This window comes from Corythoichthys intestinalis, chromosome 1 (genome assembly GCF_030265065.1).
Source record: "Corythoichthys intestinalis isolate RoL2023-P3 chromosome 1, ASM3026506v1, whole genome shotgun sequence".
Taxonomy (NCBI): Eukaryota; Metazoa; Chordata; class Actinopteri; order Syngnathiformes; family Syngnathidae; genus Corythoichthys; species Corythoichthys intestinalis.
Window position 1 is genome coordinate 68,603,556 of NC_080395.1, and position 19,026 is coordinate 68,622,581.

General features: G+C 39.3%; 1 protein-coding gene across 9 annotated transcripts in view; it reads right to left on the reverse strand.

Annotated features, from left to right (window-relative positions):
- Positions 1-19,026, reverse strand: part of herc1 (HECT and RLD domain containing E3 ubiquitin protein ligase family member 1) — a 213,087-nt gene that overhangs the window by 87,327 nt on the left and 106,734 nt on the right. For 7 of the 9 annotated variants that reach the window (XM_057837769.1, XM_057837822.1, XM_057837813.1 and 4 more), the window contains 10 exons: positions 18,680-18,763; positions 16,281-16,837; positions 9,887-10,487; positions 9,418-9,685; positions 8,936-9,146; positions 7,762-7,928; positions 2,092-2,208; positions 1,694-1,943; positions 421-542; positions 78-307 (listed from right to left, as the gene is read on the reverse strand). In XM_057837769.1, coding sequence (XP_057693752.1) covers positions 78-307; positions 421-542; positions 1,694-1,943; positions 2,092-2,208; positions 7,762-7,928; positions 8,936-9,146; positions 9,418-9,685; positions 9,887-10,487; positions 16,281-16,837; positions 18,680-18,763 — 2,607 coding nt within the window. The remainder of the gene's footprint in view (positions 1-77; positions 308-420; positions 543-1,693; positions 1,944-2,091; positions 2,209-7,761; positions 7,929-8,935; positions 9,147-9,417; positions 9,686-9,886; positions 10,488-16,280; positions 16,838-18,679; positions 18,764-19,026) is intronic. The other 2 variants (XM_057837760.1, XM_057837778.1) reach the window with 2 other exon arrangements.

The following is a 19,026-nucleotide window of genomic DNA, read 5'->3' on the forward strand; positions in this document are numbered from 1 at the left end:
AGTTAGAGGTAATGCAGGACAACTAGGACCTGACTCATGATGGCAGCTCTCAGTTCAGAGCATAAAGTCACACACACCCATGTTGGCCAATCCAGTACCTCCGGGATCCACATTCCCAGAATGTCAGTGTCACTGGAAAGGTCGTGGCCAAACACGACCTCCATCGGCTCCTCGTCCAGGTCCATCACAAGCTCTTCGTCCAGCAGGTTGAAGTCATAGAGGGCGGCTGGGTCTTGTTGCGGCAGGTGGGATGGAACCTCCCTGCGTGACTGGCTGTGTTGGGCCTGCACTGACCGATACAACCCGGCTTGCAGAGAAGAGGAAAATTAAATTGATTTTACAACCAGGCTTGCAGAGAAGAGGAAAATTAAATTGATTTAAGTTTTCATCTCACAAACTGTTAACATTTCAAATTCTCACCAGCACGGGCAAACAATCTACGTGCAGCCAGGTCAAAGTGGTGCTTCCTAGAAACAGCAGAACGTCCTCTCAGGGGAATGCCGCCGGGGGATGATGGATTATCTTGCTCTTGTCCCTCTGGACTGTATTGTGAACAAATAAGTGATTATTCAAAAACTGATAACATTGGTTATTAAAGATTCTCACAGAAAGGTGGGAAAACTCTGGTGACCACAAAATTTGAGTGGTTATGATTAGGATTGGGCATCGTTTGAATTTGAACGGTTCCATTTCCGATTCCACGTTTCAATTCCGGCTCCAAACGATTCTCGATTCAGATTCTTTTATTAGGCAGGGTGAAAAAAAAAGTGCATATATTATATTAATTTCTTATTTTTTGAATTATATGAACTTACAATTAACTTTGCTATGAATTTCTAACAGGGCTATTTTTAACTTGTATATAACTTGAATACGATGAAGTTTCTTTCCACAGGAGTGCACGTTCACAAAGATGTTTATTTTTCAAAAGCTCACGGAGAAAACATTTACACATATACTTTTGCCTATGTTTTGGAGTGTCTTATACTGGGGGCATTTATTGTATTGCATCGTTTGTTTTAGGTGGTATTTCTACAAGTTAGTTAAGGGCTGACAGATGTCAGGCAGGGAGTGTTCTGCCCCCTTATCTTAAGCTGACTACTTTCTGAGTTTGATTTCTTTCTAAACTAATATACTGTTCATCTGTCCACAAAAAGTCACTATTGTAACTCTGGACTCCACAGTTTTTCTTGGGTTTTGCAATGTGAGCTTGGCTTCCCCTAGCGGTGACTTACTGGAAGCAGCAGGCAAAAAGAACATTACTTTATTTGGAAAAGAATCCTTGATGTGCAGACGCTACACACGTTGGGAACCCTTGATAAAACAAAATCTCTAAGTTTGCAAGTTTTAACAGAGGGTCTGATATCATTTCGGTGTGTAAATATTGTTATTTTGTTGTCATTTATGTGAAGCGAAGCAGCACCTTTTTGTGCTAAGCTAAATTAGCCGCTTTATACAATTTGCTCGCAACAGAGCTAGTCTTCATGTGGCTTATTCTTCGTGGTGTTCGGCAGCTAATTTTTCCTGTCGGCAGTCAGGGCGTCAAAACTTGGAATTGAAATTTTAAAAATCTGAACGGTTCCGGGAAGAACTGGAGTGTTATTCGTGGATCCCATCGATGCTCGATGCCCAACCCAAGTTATGATGAAGAAGGAAATTCCACTTCTATCGAGTACGACCAATACAAACATACCTCTCACTAAAGCCCTCCTCCATTTCAGAAGCATCAGCAATGTCTCCAGGAGAAGATGAATATGAGTTTCTATCCCGAGATTTGCCTCCAGTGGACGCTGTTGCACCTGGACAGTGGGGGTCACACGTGTCAGCTCCAACACCACTTCCTCTCGTAGGACGGTCATCGTGCCCATCATCGGTGCCAGGATGTTCTATCATCCACATTGCCAGCACTGTGATGTTCTGGGCATCTGCTTCTCCTCTTGCACCTGGAAAAGAAGAGCTGTCTAACCATTCGATGTATCACACTAAGGAAATATGATTCTAAATATGGTCCGAATTTATTTTAATTCTAATAATGAATATGGCCTTACAATGAAATGCAATAACAATCCATTAATTAATGAAAACACTAACCAGTTGCCTCCAAAGCTTTGGTAATTTGGCGCAAGGAGAATCCCATCTCCAACAAGGGTACAGCAATTGCAGGTGGGGGTGGAGATGTTGAAAGCCTGCTACTGGGGTCGGATAAAGCTAGAGGGAAAAAAAGCGCCACACTTGGTGGTTAACAGGGATGTAACTATACATCAATCTAGGACAGGGTTCACTAAATACGGACCTCGGTGCCACTTTTCGTGTGGTGTTTTCCACGTCTCTCTCCACTAACACACCTGAATCAAATGATTATGTCATCAGCAACCTCTCCAGAAGTCTGATAATGATCCTGATTATTTTGATTCAGGTGTGTTGGAGGAGGGAGACATGAAAAACACGACAGGAAAAGTGGCACCGAGATCCGGATTTAGTGAACCCTGATCTAGGACAATACATCAGTTGAATAAGCCACGATCCAAACATTATTAATCAGAAGGGAAAACACTGGTCAATGGTGTCCTATTTTATATATGCCGTTTTGTTGAAAAGGATGGTTTTCATTCAAATGTCTGAAATGTTTCAGCAACAACATTTTAAAAAACTTCCAAATTGCTTTGTATTTTATATATTGCTTTAAGTGAAATGCAACTGATGCGTTCACAAAATAGCATAAAATCAACTAAGTCATTGAATCGAGTGAATAGTGGCAGACTTGGCAAAATCAGAAAATTCTGTAATGTAGCCTAAAGAATCAATATTGCATTGAAACATCATGAAAATGGTGATTTACACTCTCAGTGGTTACATTTTAATATCAATATTTATAACATTTGAAAATTTCAGTGCATAATTGCCAGCTGCAGTATAAAACAGTGAGTTCAGAGCATTATCAAATTATTATTTACTTAATTCATTCGTTTGAGAAAACTTCTTGATACTTAAAATATGGCTTTGCTTTATTAAATAGGCCTGCAACTAACTAATGTTTATATAATCGATTAATCTGACAATTAATTAAAGGATTAATCGCATAAACGACACTTTTTTAATTTACCTTCACAATTGAACTTTTTTAGGCATGTTGTAAGTAATGATGAAGAAAATATGGATGACTATTTCCTTCAAATAATAATATTTTATTACAGCTTCCTGACTTGACTGTAGTCTATAACTGTACTGATAGAGTAGTAGAGAGACAGATTATCGGCTGGGCCGATTTTTGGTGCCGATATTTGGAAATTTGATGTATATTGGTATCGGCCTTTTTTTTAATCCGACCGACCGATATGAAAAAAAAAAAATTAAACCAGGTTATTTCGGTTCAGATTCACACCGTCCTCTGATTGGTTAAATGGCAATGGAGGTAGATTTGTATTGCGCCTTTCCACCTTTTTAAGGCCCTCAAAGCTCTTCACACTGTATCCTCATCTACCTACTGATGACGCAGCACCAGGAGCAACGTGGAATATAGTATCGTGTTCAAGGATACTTAGACGAGGTCATCACAGCTTTATTTTCAGTAGAAAATTTTGAGAGAGCTATCTATTTAACGTTTATTTATTATTATTATTATTTTCTATTTGTGTGATTCAATAAACATGCGTTACGCATTTCAATGAAGTTCAGTGTTTACATTATTCAATTTTTTAAAAACCAATTTTTATACTTTTACTTCAAATGAATATCGGCTCCAAAAATCGGTTATTGGCCTCTCTAACTACTAATAATCGGTATCGTATCGGTCCTGAAAAACCCATATCGGTTGATCTCTGAAGTTTTTAATAAAGTTCCTGAGTAGAAAACAAAAAGGATTTCTCAGTACACAAATCAGAAAAAAGTCCTGTTCATTCAAATAAAAAAAAAAGCTTTTTTTTTTCTTGTTGCCAAAGCGCTGATATAAATTGTCTAAATGACATTTATTTTCTTTAAATAAACTAAACATCAGAATCATATAAGGAGGAGGCATATTGTAATGGATCAGTTTTCTTGATCAAACTTGTTCATAAATACAATCCAAATCCAATTACAAAGCACACTCTCTTGTATGATAATTTATAGTTTGAATGGGCATTTGTGTTGAAAGGAGACTAAGCTGGTTTTATCCGTGTGGTTTCTTTATAAAAAGAAATGAGACAACTTTACTATAGAACAATAACTCAAGTGCTACAATGCTTCTATAAACACAATACAAATGGACACTTAAGACACTGATTAGCATAATCGCTAACTATCTTAGCGCTCCATGCTAAATATTAACGTCTCATCAACAAAGAGTTTAAATAATAAAAGTAACTTCATTTACTCACCTCTGAGGGAGAACCACTGGATCTAATTTAGATCCAGTGTGTCTCTTAGATCAGGGGTTCTTAACCTTTCTGACCCTGAGGCCCATTTTTTTCAGTACAGAGTGGCCCAGGTCCCATTAAATATAATTTTAATATATATTATTTATTATTAGTAATGATATTATATTATGTATTATTTAATATATATACACTGTATAGGTTTATAATTATCTCACTCTTGGTTTGATTTGTATTCAATTCAATAAACCAAATCCACTTACAGTTTACCAAGCAAATACCTTGTCAAATAAAATGACATCATAAAATATGATCATCACAAAGACTTTTATTGAACATGTCAATGTTAACGTCAAGGTTAAACATGTCATGAATCAATCAATTCAGGCTTATTAATGAAAAAAGACCAATAATTAGATATTACTCAAAAATAATAAAAAAGGAAGGACTCAGAATAAAAATAAATAATATATATACACATAAATCAATTTATAAAAAGATGGTGATGAAATGAATACATTCAAAATAATGTTTTTTAAATAAAATAAATAAACTGTAAATAAAATTGAAATAAAGTGCAAATGAAACTATATTTGTGCATGATAGAACCAGAAGAATATTTTTATCTGTAACATATGAACAATAACAATAATAACAACAATTATAGAACTTCCTTTTTATCTTCACCTCTTAATGAGACACTTGGGCCTGCCTCTGATTCATGGCACAGATCAATAAATTCAGGCTTAATAATAAAAAAGACCAATAATTAGATTTTACTTAAATAAAAAAGGAAGGACTCAGAATAAAAATAAATATATACACGTAAAATCAATCAATAAAAAGGTGGTGATAAAATAAATACATTCAAAATAATGTTTTTTAAATAAATCAACTGTAAATAAAATTGAAATAAAGTGCAAATGAAACTATATTTGTGCATGGTAGAACCAGAAGAATATTTATATCTAACATATGAACAATAACAATAATAACAATTATACAACTTTTTTTTTCTTCAACCTTTTTATCTTCACCTCCTTTACCTTCACCTTTATCTTCACCTTTTAATGAGACACTTGGGCCTGCCTCTGAGACACAATCAGATCCAGTCTGGGTGGAATGGGGGAAAGGCTCACTCTCAGAGTAGCCTCCAGTGTTGCTCTGAGTCTGTTTCGGGCTTTGGTCTTAGTTGTGGCCAGGATGGAGAATCCTGACTCACACAGGTACGTGGTGGTGAATGGGAGAAGGAGTTTCACAGCCCTCAGTGCAAGACATGGGTACTCCTTTGAGACAGCAACCCAGAAGGAGCCCAGGTCCAGTTTGTCCCATTGCAACTTTAAAGTGCTGTCAGTGGAAACTTCCAGAAGCTGGGATTCCAGATGTGAGGGCAAAGCAACATCATTTGCAGTGGGATCCACAGAAAATGGGTCCAAAATCCACATGTGTCCCTCTCTGGGATCCTCAGGAAAATAGTCATCAAATTTCTCTGCCAGTTGTGAGAGGTGCTGAGAGACTGAGTCACTAATATTCACCTGAGGGGAGTTTTCCAAAATGTCATACAAAAGTAGAAACATGTCCATTCTCTTTTCCTGGGCCCTCTTGGTCCACAAAGCAAGTTTCCTCTTGAAAGCTTGAACTTTGTCTGCAACAACAAACATGTTGCTGGCTCTTCCTTGAAGTGAGATGTTCAGCTGGTTCAGTAGTATAAAAATGTCACAGAGGTAGGCAAGTTGTGCTGTGAACTTTGTATTGGCATAGTAATGTGCAAGAGGAGATTTTTTCTCAGTGAGAAACGAGAAGACTTCATTCCTCAGTTCAAACAAACGCTTGAGGACCAGTCCTCTTGAGAGCCACCTCACTTCACTGTGATAGAGCAGCTGGATGTGATCTGCTTCCATGTCCTCACAAAGCTTAGTAAAACATCTGGAGTTCACAGCATTGTTTTTAATAAAGTTGATGGTTTTCACACTTACATCCATCACCCCGTGGAACTCTGGTGACATATTTTTTGCTGCAAGGCTTTCACTGTGGAGAAAACTGTGTCCATTTAGCTTCTGGTGCACGATCGAGTATCTGTCTGATGACACCGTGATGCTTGCCAGTCATTGACGCTGCACCGTCACTGCACACCCCGACACAGTTCTGCCAGTCCAGGCCATTCTCACTGAAGTAGTTATTAATGCAGCGGAAACATTCCTGAGCCGTAGTTCGTGTTGGTAGCTCTCCACAAAACAGTATGTCTTCGTGCAAACTACTGTCCCAGCGATAGCGAACAAAAACCAACAACAGCGCAGCATTCGTGACATCAGTGGACTCGTCAAGTTGCAAAAAGAAAAATGGGCTACTTTTTACTCTTTCAATGAGTTGTTGCTGTATGTCTGAGGCCATGTCCGCGATACGGTGACTCACAGGGTCATTTGAGAGTGGGATTATCAGCAGCTTCTTTGCAGCGGCCTCTCCAATCATCTCACGGCACATATCAACAGCAGCAGGCAGAACCAACTCCTCCGCTATGGTGAATGGTTTCTTACTTTGTGCCACATGTCTGGCTACGAGGTAGCTAGCTTTCATTGCACTTTTAGAGTTGCCAGTCAGTGACACGATCGATCTTTTCTGCATCTGCAGCCCATTTTCTTTTCTCTTGAAAAATTCCACCGGCTTTCCCACAAGCGTCGGATGCTTGGTCTCTAGGTGCCGCTGTAGTTTTGACGGCTTAAGTGCTTCGTTAGACAGCGTTAACCCACACTCCACACACTGGGCTCTCGGCACTGCCTCGCTACCTCCGTTCACGAAGCCGTACTTAATGAAGTCGGGATTGTACTTGCGCGAAAATTTACTTTTTGGCGGGGGGTCGTCTTCATTTTTTCGTTTTAAATATTTCTCCATCTTGTTTGTTTACAGCTAGCTGAGTGACTTCTCCTTATTTATGGAGCTGGTTAAAGTAACAACTGACTGATGCATTAGCGCCACTACATGGTCAGGAGTTGTTATTGCGTCCCGCGGCCCTCGCGGCCCACACGTACAAAACAGATTTTTTTTTGCAGCCCACTTGGTGGCGCTCGGGGCCCAAGTTTGGGCCGCGGCCCTATGGTTAAGAATCACTGTCTTAGATCATCTAACAACACCAAAGATAATCTAACTCTCGACACTTTGTAATATTATTGATTCAGCAACCCAACCTGAGTGTAGCAGTGAACTCTCTCTCTTGCTCTAATCACTGTCCCGCGCGCAGCCTCACATTATAAACAAACAAGGGCCCAAACGGGACTGCTCATTGCTGCCGGCAAAAATCCATGATCATATTCGTTGCCAACTAATTTATCAATTGATTTTAATCGATTAGGCAGCCTTATTATTAAACAATACAACATTGAGAGGTATAGTCATGTAAGTGTAGTGTTCTTACAGGTTCCTGTTCTGTTCTGCGGTCTGCTAGGCTGCGAGTCAGGGGAGGTGAGGCTCTGCCTGCGGCCAACCTCATCAGACGGCGATGTTGGAAGAGATGACACCGGAGGTGTTTGTGCCCGCCGAGTTGGAACCAAGGTGGTTGTTGGGTAGCTGGAAAACATTTGCCTGTGCCAACAGAAAATCCCTTCAATTTCATAAAATTAAATCCAAGTAATGCACCAAAGCTTTTGGATAATACTTTATTTATTATTGGATTGATTGTTAATTACACTTCAATTATTCATTAAATGGCCGTAATATTTTAATATACCTTATTAAAGAAACATGTTTTTTAGAAAATACTGCTAACACAGCTCTTAATGTTTAAGCCTAGATTTTCCCATTATAAAAGATGATTGTCAGCCCGTAAAAGTTTGGCTTGGCTTTGGCTCCGTTGCCAGTTTTCCCACAAGAATTAGCTCTTTGAAGACACGCAAAAGCTACCATTTACCAAGTTAATGTGGCCAAAAACATAATCCTCATTCCGCAATAGTGAGGAATTTCTCCCAAAATAAATTGAAGCCATTGATAAACTCATCTCATCAAGTACAAAGTGGGAGGAGCCATTAATAAACTCATCTCATCAAGTACAAAGTGGGAGGCTGTTTGCATAAATAATCGACCACCTTATGTCACATCATCGCCATTTTAATATCTGTATGTTTCCAAAAACATTTGACACTGGAAGCTAATGGCAATCAATTGATTTCATCAAAGGATGTTAAACTTTCAATAAGGTCACACACTTATTTCGACCAACTAATCTTTTGCATTACACAGCGAAAAAATAAAATGGAATTTGACAGTAAGGCCTCTGCAAATGCACCAATGTCTGATTAGGAAGGAGTTTAGCCCTTTAATTTGCAGCACTATTTCCAATCAGCTCGACTGTCCATCTCATTTGGCAAGCGTATCTTATGACAGAAACCTCAGTACATTATGGGTTCTTAGCCTTTTTCAAAGGCATGCCCAAATTACTCAGGGGAAAAAAAGCCAGACGTCTTTTCAAACAGACTCAAAATCTACATTTTGGTCCACAGCCGGATTCTGATCTCAAAACAGTTAAGATCCTTAAACATTGCTACTTTATGACATCATTGTTTAAATGTTGCAAAGTCAGCTATGCACCTAACCTGAGAAGACTGAGGGGCATGACCCCTGGAGACTCTGTGGCAGGGACAGTTTCAGTGTCCGTCACAGGTGTTGTAGCAGTGGTGGTATCTTCTAGTGAGGAGCTCATGAAGGAAGTTGTACTAGAGGCAGAGGGACTGGTAGTGACTGGTGTCTGTACAAGCTGTTCACCTTCTAAACCCTCGCCTTCACTCTCTGGCTCAATTCTCACACCTAAAGCAGATGTGAAGAAGCAGTTTTCCATGTTATTTTGGTTTCAGGAGGGCAAAAGACCTTTGAAAAATATCACAACAATAACAATGAAGTTAAGACACCGTGTTAACACAGACGGCAGAAAATAGAAGTTTCACTAAAATGTGTGCGCATGTGTTGCTTTTTTCTCTCAACATCATGCATTTCGCATAAATTCACCATGGTTGTTAAAAACCTTACTATGAAAAGCAGCATTGCATATGTCCAAATTCCCAAAAACGTATTTTCTCACCAGGTTTAGCTTTCGTACCAGTGGATTCTTCAAGCAGCCCGTTGACCACAAGCTTGTAAATCATGGCTTGTGCCCTCTCCAGGTCTGACAACCCCAAAGCCCGCTGGATGGGGGAGCGCAACACCGCGCGCTTTACCATATGACGCATTAGAAATTGAAGCGCAGCCCGCATCTCAACCTCTTCTTGGCATAATGGAGATGCGGCAGTGGTGTTTGTACTGGCGCTGGCATTAACATCAGCATTGTGTCCAGTGGATTCTGGTAAAACCTTAAGGGAGATAACACATTGTAACTTTATAACTGATTTGAAATAAGAATAGGAGTCCTTTGAAACTAATGCCGTACAATATGAACATTTACACAAAAGTAATTCTTTCATCAATCAAAATATCCCTTTTATAAAAATAATAATCACAATTTCAACTGTGAATGAGTGTTTTTATGGTGATTGAGTCTTGCAACTGAGTACCTTAGGTATAAGCAGAAGCTCAGCATACTTGCTACAGCTAAGCAGGACACTCAGGGTCTTCATGGCTCCCAGGTAGAGATAGGAAAGTTGAACAGCGTGGATCTCTGATTGGGTAGCGGTAAATGAGGGATACGGCTCATGGCTACGAGAGCCATGCTCGTGGCCTTTCTTCCTGTTCATCTCAACAGGAGCGTGAAAAAGTGTGTCATTTCCACCTAGTCCACTGCCACCAGCTGAGGAAATGTCACTCTCAGATTTGGGTGCCACATGTGCCTTGACCTCATCTAAACTATGAGACACACGCAGGTCACAGGTAGTAGGATTTTGAACTGCCCCGGCATTGCAAACACTGTCCCTCAGTTCATTATGTTGAGGAATTTCATGATCTGCCTTGTCTTCATTACTAGTCGGTTCATGTCCTGTCGAGTGTGCGTTGCGATGCCTCTTTTCATGACGGCGTGCGCTGAGCTTAGCAGCAGTTTCCTCATGGATGCTGGTAAGGTATGTGAGATCCAACAGGAGCGAGGCAGTGAGGCCACGGAAACGTGTGACGTCAAAGGGCAGAGGCTCACAGGGTTCCAAGTTGTACAATGGTGTGTCACTAGGTGACAGAAAAAGTTGGGAAGCTTTAATTGAAGTGAGTCGAGAATGAAATCAGGATGTGCTACTAGACATGCATGTGAAATAATACGAACAGGATTCCCAAAAAATTGGGATGCTATGCAAATTGAGAATATAAACTAGATGCAATGAGGTGGAAGTGCTAAACTTAAATAAATGTAATTGATAATTAAATAGTCAAAATACAAAGATGACAGATCAAAAATTTTAAACAGAGAAAATTTTAAGGGGAAAATTTCATTTTCAACAAATTTCAACTACCGGTAAGATGGGATAAGCAGAAACAAAAGGCAGGAAATGTAAATTGCACACATAAAGAACAGCTGAAAGACAAATTACAGCTAATTAAGTCCATTTGCAAAAATAAAAAGGGCTTCTCAGAGTGACAGTGTTTGTTTCTCTATAAAACGTCCATACTTTGCACTTTCTTGTCCGCTTTTTTTTTATGTTTCCTTGTACCCCTGTCCTCGTCCTTGCCCGAAGGTGTGTTCTCCAAAGCTTCCGGTATTTCAGCTGTGTTTTCAACTGACTGTATGCACGTGTTGATGTATTTAGGTCATCAACATTTACCATATGATGTGCTGGTCGACACAATTTCATCATCGATGACATCGACTTGTCAGAACGGCTCTAAACTTAACGTCGGATGACGGCTGCAAGTAGAATTGGAGTCGAGGGGCTATTTCCATGACCCTGCTCAACTCGACCTCCGTCAGTCCACTGCCACTCACTCGCAAGAGCACCATGTCATCACGATCACTCTACAACGTAGTTAGTGTTTCGCTGGCCCTTGTCTGGCCCAGCATTTTGACATAATGACCTTTTAACATTTAGCCATATATGATCTCTATTAAGGGTGTGCCAAAAAATCGATTATTGGATTCATTGAGATTTGATACGAGACGATTCGATTACGATTCAAAACGATGATTTTTCCCGAATAACTTAATGACGGCTCACATGCGTCTATAAGAGTTGAGTAAACGAACCCTCTCGTACTGTTTTGCCTTGATTGTTGTTTTTGAGCTGTTACTTGTTAATTAGCGAATTTGTGCATTGTTTGGTGGTGTACAAAAGGTACTCCAGATGCAGAACGTGTAAAACCAGGATTAAATACAGCGTTAAACATGCTAAATAGTACAGAAATCTGTGAAAACAAAGTATATTGGTTGTAGTCTTATTTCTAAAGACACTTTGTTTCCAGAAAACGTGTAATTCATTAGACCAGTGTAAATTTTATTGTATTGTTGAGAGAAATAAGTACTGCCTTTGAAACAGCTAATGTTTTTGCTAGGGCTGTCAAAATTATCGCGTTAACTGGCGGTAATTAATTTTTTAAATTAATCACGTTAAAATATTTGACGCAATTAACGCAGATGTCCCGCTCAGACAGATTTAAATGACAGCATAGTGAAATGCCCACTTGTTCATTGTTTTATGGAGTTTTGCCGCCCTTTGCTGGCGCTTGGGTGCGACTGATTTTATAGGCTTCAGCACCCATGAGCATTGTGTAAGTAATTATTGACATCAACAATGGCGGGCTACTAGTTTATTTTTTGATGGAAAATTTTTAAAAATTTTATTATAACGAAAACATTAAGAGCGGTTTTAATATAAAATTTCTATAACTTGTACTAACATTTATCTTTTAAGAACTACAAGTCTTTCTATCCATGAATCACTTTAACAGAATGTTAATAATGTTAATGCTATCTTGTTGATTTATTGTTATAATAAACAAATACAGTCCTTATGTACCATATGTTGAATGTATATATCCATCTTATGTCTTATCTTTCCATTCCAACAATTTATTTTACAGAATATATATATATAATTTACAGAAAAATATGGCACATTTTAGTGATGGTTTGAATTGCGATTAATTACGATTAATTAATTTTTAAGCTGTAATTAACTCGATTAAAAATTGTAATCGTTTGACAGGCCTAGTTTTTGCAACTTCTTATGAAAAAGAGCAGCTTAAGGTCAGCTGTGTTGTATAGGCATGTTGAGAAATAAGTACTGCCTTTGAAATGGTTAATATAAAAACATAAATAAATCAGTTAACTCATTTGCTCCCATAAACGGATAAATACGTTTTATTTTTAATTGTTTCAGTGTCCCAAAGACGAATTTATGTGTATTTTACGTTTTTGTTTTATTTTACAAGAGACATCTCTGGGTTCTGATTCAATTTAGCTCCAAAGCACAAAGCTGAAAATCCATTTTAAAGCAATAAAATTGGCCACTGGACGGCAGTAGCGCATTGGTAAGACCCGCAACCTGATACAACGGCAACGAACGGCCGGGCCTAACATAGAGGATGCTCGGGATGCCAGGTGCTGGACGACCGAGCAGAACGAGCGGGTACCACCAGTGCAGTGGACGATGCCGTTGAGTCGGTGCTGCTCGATGAGCAGACCCCGCAGAGACTCTAAAAAATCCATCTTTATGAGACAGGTGGCGATGAGGGAAAAGTTTACCCAGCTGTCGCGGCCACAACAGTGTCATCTCTCAGTTAGTTATGTGTAAATAAATTGTTACTTTGCTATCAAAAGCTCTATTTGCAGGGGTGCACATAAGTGGTCCGCATGCGCGCATGCGTACTGGACGTAGACAAACGCGCTGGCCCTCAACGGCTTCCATACGCTTTTGCGTACCGATGGCTGACCACTGTATTTGCGGCGGACAGGAGAAAATCACTTCTCAAAATGTCAAAGAGGCAGGCCCCGCCGAGTAATTATTTCCGTGTTCCCCTAGCCAGGTACTCCAGACTCACCGCTGTTCCAGCTATTGAGTCTGGCCACCATTAAGCGGATAAAATTTCCAGGGCGGAGCAAGCCACAGCAAACAGACAGCGGATTGGCCCAATCAGCGACGGACGGGACGAGGGACTTGCGCGCTGAAGTAAACATACGAGTAGAGCGGAGTTTATTCAACATGGCTAGCGTGAGACAGACTGTTGTCAATGACTTGTGTCGATGTGTTTTTGGTAATTTAAAACTGATTTTACCGTGGATTGGAACATATTCTCGGCTCTCCTGTTTGCCATCTGTGTTATGGTGGAGGCGACTTCCGACGCGGAAGAGTGAAGTTGCTCGTTAAGAACACGTCAAATAAACGAATCTGATTTGTCGATTGATTTTGTACTTGCTCGAGAAGCCGTTAATGGGCTGGCAGACTATACTCTCAGTGTTTGGAAAAACACAGGGGGAACAGTCTGGCCGTGCCAGGCAAGTGTTCCCCCACCACCGACAAAAGACAGACGACAGAAACGGAGCTACCGAAAAAAAAGGACTTTTGCTGAAAAGTGGCTGCAGGATGTACCATGGCTAGAAGCAAATGATGCTCGCACGGAAATGTGGTACAAAATTTGCCGTGAGAATCCCGAGTGTCGCTGATAAAAGCAGCGCATTTTATGTTGAGTTAAAGAATTTCAGCCATCCAAACTTTGAAAAGCACGAAAAACCAGCATGTGGCAATTAAGCAAACTATCGATGTCAGACAGCACCCCACTCGCCCTATGGACAAGTGGCGGAATAAAGTTAATGAAGACCAGCGCCATGCACTGACAAACGTGTTTTTGCTCTCATTTCACAAAGCTAAACATGCACGTTCAATGAGCTCTTATGAGGAGGACATCCCACTTTTACAAGGGCTTGGAGTTAATGTGGGAGCCGCATAATGCCCTTTATTTTGAAATAGTGCTTTTATGTTTATTTCTTTACATTTCATTTCAAAGTAATGGCAATTTTGTTGTGCCAGTCGATGATAATCAAGCATTAATTGTTAATATAATTAATTAAAGGTAATTGGTTCTAAGTAAAGCTTGTCATAATTTTATCGGATCAAGCGGGTCGGCTCTCAAGCTCAATGAGGACCAAGTCACTTCTCCAGGTCCTCCTCTGAGAACCCAGGCAAAGAAAATATGTGCACCCCTGTCTATTTGTCTTGTTGTTTATGTTATTTTGTAAAAGGAAAACATTATTCAGATGTTTGGGATGTAACTAAAGCAAAAAATAGCTGTGTTAAAGTAATAGTTATATTTGAAATGTATGCTTTCACAAAAAGCTCAATTTCTCTGTTTTTCATTAGAAATTGGAAAATTGCTCAAACAAACCTATTTTCTAATGCTGATTTCTAAAGAATGGAAAAAGATATGAATTTACTTTTTTTCCTGCTAAAAGAAAAGAGTCTAATCTTTCTTTTGGTGGGTTCCATGTTTATATAGCAATAGAACAGAATTTTCTGTGGGCCTTGCAAAATCAGTCAAAATCCAGTAAAACGTCCGGGAGCGAAGGTGGTTGCACTGGTGAAAATGGCTGGGAGTGAATGAGTTAAGGGTAGCTTTTTGTCGTGTGGGCATGTTTCAATCTTTCCTGTTGAATGAATAATGGACATAAATTTGTTTGGCTACTTTTTTTAATCAATAATGTACGATACATTGACAATCATGATCATCGTCAATACAGTGATCATCGTTCAATCTAGTGCTGCAACGATTAATCGAATAACTTGAGTATTCGATTAGAAAAAAAGATTCGAATTAAATTTTGCTGCTTCGAGTATTCGTTTAATTAAAGTGGCGTTCTAATGGTTTATTTAGTTTTATTGATTTGTGTGGATACACTGCCTTCTAGTCTGCCTTATTTCACATGGCTGAATCCAGGTGCTTCCTGTTAAGAACAACATAAGCTAAGTTTTTGTTTGAGCAAATTTTTTTTTAATGCATTCTTAATTTAGTTTATAGATATATTTAGCCTATTTTTGTGGGAATATATGTCTGAACCATTTGTTAATAGCACTATAAAAAAGATATTTTATTGCATTTAAACTAGATCCTGATTATGTATTTTTTATACCGTTTGAGGCTCAGCTCAGGTAATTCTTCATGTTCCTTATCCGATTACTCGATTATTCGAACTAATGGTCCATCGATTAATCGACTATTGAAATAATCGATAGCTGCAGCCCTAGTTCAATCATCGAATCGTTGCACCCTCAATCGTAATCGAATCGAATCGTGGGGTGCCTAAGATGGCACACTCCTAATATCTATGTGGGCGGTCCAATGGCACTGTCATTGGTTAGGAATTACTTCGAATGTGCGAGTGTATGCCATTTGAAAGCGGCATTTGTGACTATACCATGATTTTCGAACAATTAGAGAAACCGTCCATCAAAGGATAGCAGCTGCATTTAATATGTCACTACAGCTATTACAATGAGAAAGGGTTTCCATTCATCTTCAGTGAATATGCTTTTTGTCTGGGTTGTGGACAGTTCATAACAGACGGCAGGAGAAACATACTACCAAACACTATTTTTGTATATATATTTGTAGAGCCAATTAATGCAGCTGCAATCCTTTGAGGGACAGTTTTTATTTATATTTATAAATATCTTCCATGTCACCGTAAGATATTGCTCCCCATTTGAACTGATCCATGCGTCTATTGAATGTGATTGGCTGAGTCATTCAGACATCAACTAATTTATAAAAAAAATAAAAATAAAAAAAAAACAGGGAAAGGAGGTGTCGTGGTGGCAGCAGCCAGGCCATGGAGGACACGGGTCCGAGCGGCTGCACGGCCAAAGCAGGTAAACAAGCACTGACTGTCAATTTCGTTTGAATAATATAAACTTTGTCTTCCTGATGCACCTTCCCATCTAGTTTGATCAGTGTGCGAATAACAGTCTCTGAATCAAGCCAGACAGAAAGAACCAGACAGAACACTCTGAAGCCTATGCCCTGTACCCCAAAAATTACCTGATTGTGATCTCAGCCTCGTCCCACTGCACCTTGGCTGAGGTACTGCCTTCTTTCACCACTCCAAGCAAAGTTGCATGGCGTCCAGTCTGCTTGTGAACACAACGACCGCCAACCCGGAGGCCTGCATCTGCTCCTCCGACTACAGCTAAAACTGGCCACACCTCTGTGCAGAGTGTTGTTAAGAGGTGCTCCGAAAGCTCACTTAAACCATGCTGTCGTCCGTGGCGCCCCCTTTCTTCCTCAGACTTAGGTGTTTCTTGACTATCTCGCTGGGTGTCATGCTCCTCGCGGCTCTGCACAGAGCGACTCTTTTTCAGCCTTTGACCACAAATGCTAGCAGAAGCACCTGCTGTCTCTCTGAAGCAAGGTTTGATTTTTTGAAGGCGTTCGATCATGGTTTTGTTAATTCGATGAGTCCAGTCATTAGTGCGGTGTAAAATTCGGATTAACTGTACGGTGGCCTCAGCCAGGACGGTGGCCATTGGACTACAAACTGGGTCTCCGGGCAAGAGGTCTCTAGGTGTACCCCGCATCTGCATGTCACAGATCTTAACCTAAAAGGATTTATAACATTAGAGAGTGTAAGACAATAACACACACTTGTACATATAAAGCAAATACTGAACATTGTAATATTACAAAAAGGCAGGGAACACACACACATTGACCATAATGAGACACTAACAATCAAAATCCTCAACACCTTACCAAAGTATTAGAATTCTAAAAAGCAGCATTGACCATCAGCAGTGTCTGATTACTTTTTTCAGTAATGAGTAATCTAACGCGTTCATTTTTTATACCAGTAATCTGATCAGTTTCCTTAGTGCCTACGCGTTACTATTTTATTGTTGCCTCATAATGTATATAGAATGAAGAATACTGTAGTCATGTACGAAGAGCATTTTGAATAGAAAACGTTCATCTTGAGTTTGGGAGTGACATCACATTACACGTTTTTTCATCAGAAAAAAAAAAAAAACGGGTCATGTGTATTACCATGCAGTGTAAGTGTGAGCGCTGTCTGCGGTGAGGCCAACAACATAATCTTGCAACATTGTCAGGATGCTAACACTGAAAAGCAGGAGATACCACAAACGGCTGCATTTTCTCACTGGAAATACAGCCATGACTTCACATTTCTGTCTAGTAACGATGACAAAAATATCTCCCTACGCTGCAAACCTTGCGCTGGCTCAAAAGACTGTCAACCGCTTTGTAACCAGCCTTTACGTAGATTTTATCATTACAGTTTTTAACCATAGGCGAGGTTTTACTTTTGGGGGGCGGGGGGGGGGGGGGGGGGGGGGGGGGCATGCAAAACATGTTTGGCATGTGGCGTTTTATGTATTTTCACTACTAGTGTAAATTCTAACTGAAGATATCAAAACTATGAACGAACATGTGGAATCATGTACTTGGCAAAGAAAAAGTGAAATAACTGAAAACAGGTTTTATATTCTAAATTCTTCAAAGTATCCGCCCTTGAGGTGTCTCCAAACTTTTGGTATATGCTGCATACATATATATACATATATATCTACAGTGGGGAGAACAAGTATTTGATACACTGCCATTGGCAGTGTATCAAATACTTGTTCTCCCCACTGTATATATATGTATATATATGTATATATATACACATTCACACACACATACGTATATGTGTATACGTCTCCTAAGGTGTAGTTTTGGCGAAGCAAAGCAAAAGACAGTCTCTAAGGTGCTAGTCACATGATCTGTTCGAAAAATGATTCTGACCCATTATGAAATACTTTGTAGGATTCTTGTTCATTTCATTCATTTTTCTTGTTTTATTGCTTTACAACTTTTATACACAACTTTTATCCATTTTAACGGCTAGTTCTTCATTTTAAAGTGACATTAGGCTTAATCTTTAAATTAGCGGGGGTTTAATTAGTCGCTGGAGATGATTTGAACAAATTATGTGCAGCTTGTCAGCTATTTGTTAGTTTCAGGGCTCCGAAGTGGCTAGGCTAGCTCGATTCAATGGTGGTTGAAATCAACTCCATCGACTAATTAAACCCCCGCTAACTAGAGATTAAGCCTTAAGTAAAAAATTCAGTTACATGCAATGACATTTTTCTGTTGTCATTTTTATGTTGAGGCAGCAAAAAGAGAAGAATTTGTAAAAAGTAACTGATAAATTACTTTTGAAGTAACTTACTTTGATAATAATCAGTAAAGTAACGACGTTACTTTTTTAGGTGTAGTCAGTAGTCAGTAATTAAATTACTTCAAGTAATCTGTGACAACACTGACCATCAGATATGATACAATAAAATATAACACATAAAAATAAGCAAGTGAAGACAACAAAATGATCTCATCTCTCTGTTATGTAGAATACTGGCTAATGTGCACTTTACTCTTACCTTTTCCCCTGGGTTACTGCTATAGAACATCACACAGGGAAACAGTTCTGCAGCATCCACATCCTCAAAGGCTAACTTGGGCTCCTGCAAAATCGGATATTAACAGTCAGGGAGGGAACAAAAAAATTATATATTCCACATGCTTACTTAGTAGTCAACTTCCATTAAATTACAAATAATGCCAAATATAATGGGCAGGATATAGATTTAACAACTAAGGTGAGCTTCACAGTAGTATTAGTATAAATATAAATTTAAAATAGTCGTGTTGTCCGATATTATCGGCTGATGAAAGCATTTAAAAATGATATCGAATAATATCGACATCGGTTTTGGGCATATATGCA